The following is a 3,542-nucleotide window of genomic DNA, read 5'->3' as shown; positions in this document are numbered from 1 at the left end:
AAAAAAAAACTTACAAGGTGACCTCCTTTAACTCCCCACAGAAAAGAAGTTGCAGAATATTAAAATTCAATTTTGCAAGCTCCAATATGGCTTCATTTCGTGTAGGCTCTTTTTCATAACAAGGTATGTAGCTTCTTGCTTCTAATATCCTAACCCTTCTAAAAGGAGGTGTAAGAAGAGCAAAATACACTTCCTCTACACATGGTGATTCCAAATGTTCTAACGCGCCAAGGAGGTGTTTTTTAGTGAAATAGATTGCCTTGTCAAGTACTTTCTCTCCCTTGGTCCTCATATGCGCTGCACTATATAAGCTCAATAAACTATTTGTATCTGATTGAAAGAAATCTCCTTGTTTGTCTTGAAATTTATTGAATACATCTGCAATGTTTATTGAAAATGGACATTAATAATTTCCAAGAAATCAATGTTTGATTGCTATATATCTTGGTTGTGTAAGTTTATGGGGCCTTACCAGATGAGACATCATATCTATTTTTCCGCAAAAGATAAAATCGAAGTGAAACCAACTATAGATTATTATCATCATAATCAGAGTTCAAAACGACATCCAGTAGTTCCCCGATCTCATTCTCATAGTGGTAGTCCAAGCCAAGTCGTTCAAGCGAGAGTATAAGCTCCATTACTTTTTGTATTCCATTTGACTCTTTTATTATTGCTCTTACTTTCTCCAATAAAACTTCCATTCTTTCTCTCATCTGAGGTTGCTGCAATAATGTAAATGGTATTACTAATCAATCATGTAGACCACTAATGCTTTGCATCATAGTGTTCACCATAATGCTACAATTTCAAGAACTGCAATAAAAATGACACACCATTAAAATATCTTAACAAACTAGAACATTTATTTCTAAGTTAGTTGATTCTTATTTTTAAGTCAATGTCCTAACCATTTAATATCTATGTAATGAAATTGGATAGCTACACATTCAAGATATTATAGCAACTTTAGTTCTAGAAATATGCAATGAGGCAGTTGCATGGTATTACAAATAAACTTCAAATTCGTGTGCAACTCTTGGTTTTATGATAGGCTACTTGGCTGATTTACAAATAATAGTTGCTCTCAAGTAACTATGAAAAATTCTACAAGAAAAACATTCTTAATTAATACAAATAATGGTAGAATCTAATTTATACCTAATATGGTGACTATTGTTGTAAAAGTTTCCGCCAAAAATAATAATTCTTTCAGACATAAAAAGATGTTACAACTAATTAAAACACATACCCATCACACAAAAATGTTGCATAGCATCGAAACAAATCATGGGTGTTTTCCAGCATTTGTTTGTTGGAAGCTGTTTGTGATAACAAATCCTTACGATAGTGTAGACTGTCATTTAGAAAAACAACTTAATGTTGCATTGTACTTCCTTCGTCCGGGTTTATTAGGCCCCCTTGTATTTTGGGCCAAATTTTGACTCTAGATTCGATTTGCAAAATATAAGTAATATTTTAAACAAAATTATATTGTTGTATTCGTATTCAAAGGAAGTTTTCAATGGCACCATTTTTCTACATATAATTCATATTATATTACGCAAATGTATGGTCAAACTTGGGCTCAAAATGTGAATGTGCCTAATAAATACGGACGGGGGGAGTACAAATATTGTATTTTGTGTCATTGTGTGTACAACGTGGCATAGTGTGATTGTCATGTTTTCACGAGAAGAGCTAAATCATGAGTTTACTTAATAAATATGATATTTTTTCTTTAAAATTGGGCCGACACATGCATGCATGCATGTTTGGTATTGCATTGATTCGGCAAATTGAAGTCATTTGTATATTCACCTAAATAAGCCGATGTCATGCAAAAAATCTTTCCACGACCCTATAGTTATCTCCAAATAATTGCAGCATCTACTACTTTAAATTACTTCCTTTCACCCGACGTGTGCATGCAAACATGCATTATCTCAGGTATGTAGTACTACGAGTATGTACAGTAATACCTGCCCTGAAGATTGTGGCTGGTGTGTAAGGAAGTAATCTCCCCACAAAGTCGGGTGAAAAGTTGCCATCGTCTCCTTCTGGCCGGAACAGTCCGCGTGAGCTGCTGCCATCGAGTTGTTTGGATAGTGATTCGGAGAACAAAATGAGAGGTGTACTTGGAAGTACTATGTGGAGGTGCTGCCGTGCTGGTATATATAGAGATACTCAGGCCGACTTGTACTCTTGAGCTTTTGTTGGCAAAAAGGACAAAAATATTACATAATGTAAGACTTTTTTTACATTAGTGTAGTGTCAAAAAACGTCTTATATCATGGGACTTTTTTTGAGTGTCTATTTATTTTCGATTGGTATCTATGGATTGATCACAAGCCGAAACATGGTTAGAGCTCTAATATGTCTTGAACTTATACTGAATTCAATTAATCTAAATCTCGTAACATTTTTCGCTTTGCATCAAATTAAACCACATGCTCCACCGCTTGTGCGGGCCCCCGTCAATTCCTTTGAGTTTCATTCTTGCGAACGTACTCCCCAGGCGGGATACTTAACGCGTTAGCTACAACACTGCACGGGTCGAGTCGCACAACACCTAGTATCCATCGTTTACGGCTAGGACTACTGGGGTCTCTAATCCCATTTGCTCCCCTAGCTTTCGTCTCTCAGTGTCAGTGTCGGCCCAGTAGAGTGCTTTCGCCGTTGGTGTTCTTTCCGATCTCAATGCGGAGGAAGTAGTAAAATAGAGTCTTGTACGTATCAATTCTCAGGGTTCAACGTTTATAAATCAAATCGGATCCGGAGCAAAGAGAGAAAAGAGTATAATGGATTAGTTTCTGGGCCTGCTACAACAGGCTCACAGCCTCACACATGCGTCGGGAGGAGTACGTGGTCTAGATTCTTCTCTCTCCTTGTTCTTTTATATTTCTTGGAATCATTTGAATCTACGATCTGTCTAACATTTGTGTTCCAGGTGACAAGATCTTCAAAACAATAGCAATATCGAAAATTTTGATTCATTGGAACTTGGTGACAGTTTGCAACCTTTGTGAAAATGTTGTGGATACATGCGATATTATACGTATTATATTATATTATATTATATTATATTATATTATGATAAGTATATTTTCTTAGAAAACAATTGGATCCTATTTATAATTTTGTGTAACTCTTATATGAGACTTTTGGCACCAGATGAACACTAGTATTTGTCGAGACGTGGCACTCGTTAAACACTAGTATTTTGTCGAGACTTGACAGAGAAGGCCCCCGCGTTGCTCGATATGTGTGTCGCCCTCATCACCACGGCGCCACAACCTTCCTCCCCACCACGCCCTCGCCGCCGTCGGTCGGCGATGCTTAAGAGACGCAGTGTGTGGGGCAGGTGGCGGGACCTTTCTCCCATGTCTCATGATCTCCCTGTCCACGTTCTCGTTTGTCACCGTGGCCATGGGCAGGTTGGTCGGTGGCCTCTCATCAGCGTGCAGTCGTTGCTTGGAGCGTGTCTCGCCCAGACGGGGCTTGATGGGGGTCGCTTGACTCGGGATTGGGTGGGCTCGGTC

The 3,542-nt window shown here is 38.3% G+C and overlaps 1 protein-coding gene across 1 annotated transcript; it reads right to left on the bottom strand.

The window, feature by feature from the left end:
- Window positions 1-10: 10 nt before the first annotated feature.
- On the bottom strand, window positions 11-2,051 carry LOC119346659 (zingiberene synthase-like). The gene is made up of 4 exons (XM_037615904.1): window positions 1,983-2,051; window positions 684-725; window positions 473-527; window positions 11-378 (listed from the first exon to the last, which is right to left on the bottom strand). The coding sequence occupies exons 1-4, from the start codon at window positions 2,049-2,051 to the stop codon at window positions 11-13; spliced, it is 534 nt and encodes a 177-aa protein (XP_037471801.1).
- Window positions 2,052-3,542: the final 1,491 nt, after the last annotated feature.

The sequence above is a fragment of the Triticum dicoccoides genome, unplaced genomic scaffold, assembly GCF_002162155.2.
Source record: "Triticum dicoccoides isolate Atlit2015 ecotype Zavitan unplaced genomic scaffold, WEW_v2.0 scaffold46767, whole genome shotgun sequence".
NCBI classification, from domain to species: Eukaryota; Viridiplantae; Streptophyta; class Magnoliopsida; order Poales; family Poaceae; genus Triticum; species Triticum dicoccoides.
The sequence above is the reverse complement of the archived record's forward strand: the minus strand, read 5'-3'. Positions and strand labels throughout refer to the sequence as shown.

Bases quoted from the DNA above. Each gene is read 5' to 3' on its own strand.
- LOC119346659 (XM_037615904.1), bottom strand. From the start codon at position 2,051: ATGGCAACTTTTCACCCGACTTTGTGGGGAGATTACTTCCTTACACAC. The intron at 726-1,982 runs GTATTACTGTAC...ACATTATTGCAG, and splicing joins AGCCACAATCTTCAGGGCAG to CAACCTCAGATGAGAGAAAG. The intron at 528-683 runs GTAAGAGCAATA...AATAATCTATAG, and splicing joins TGGAAGTTTTATTGGAGAAA to TTGGTTTCACTTCGATTTTA.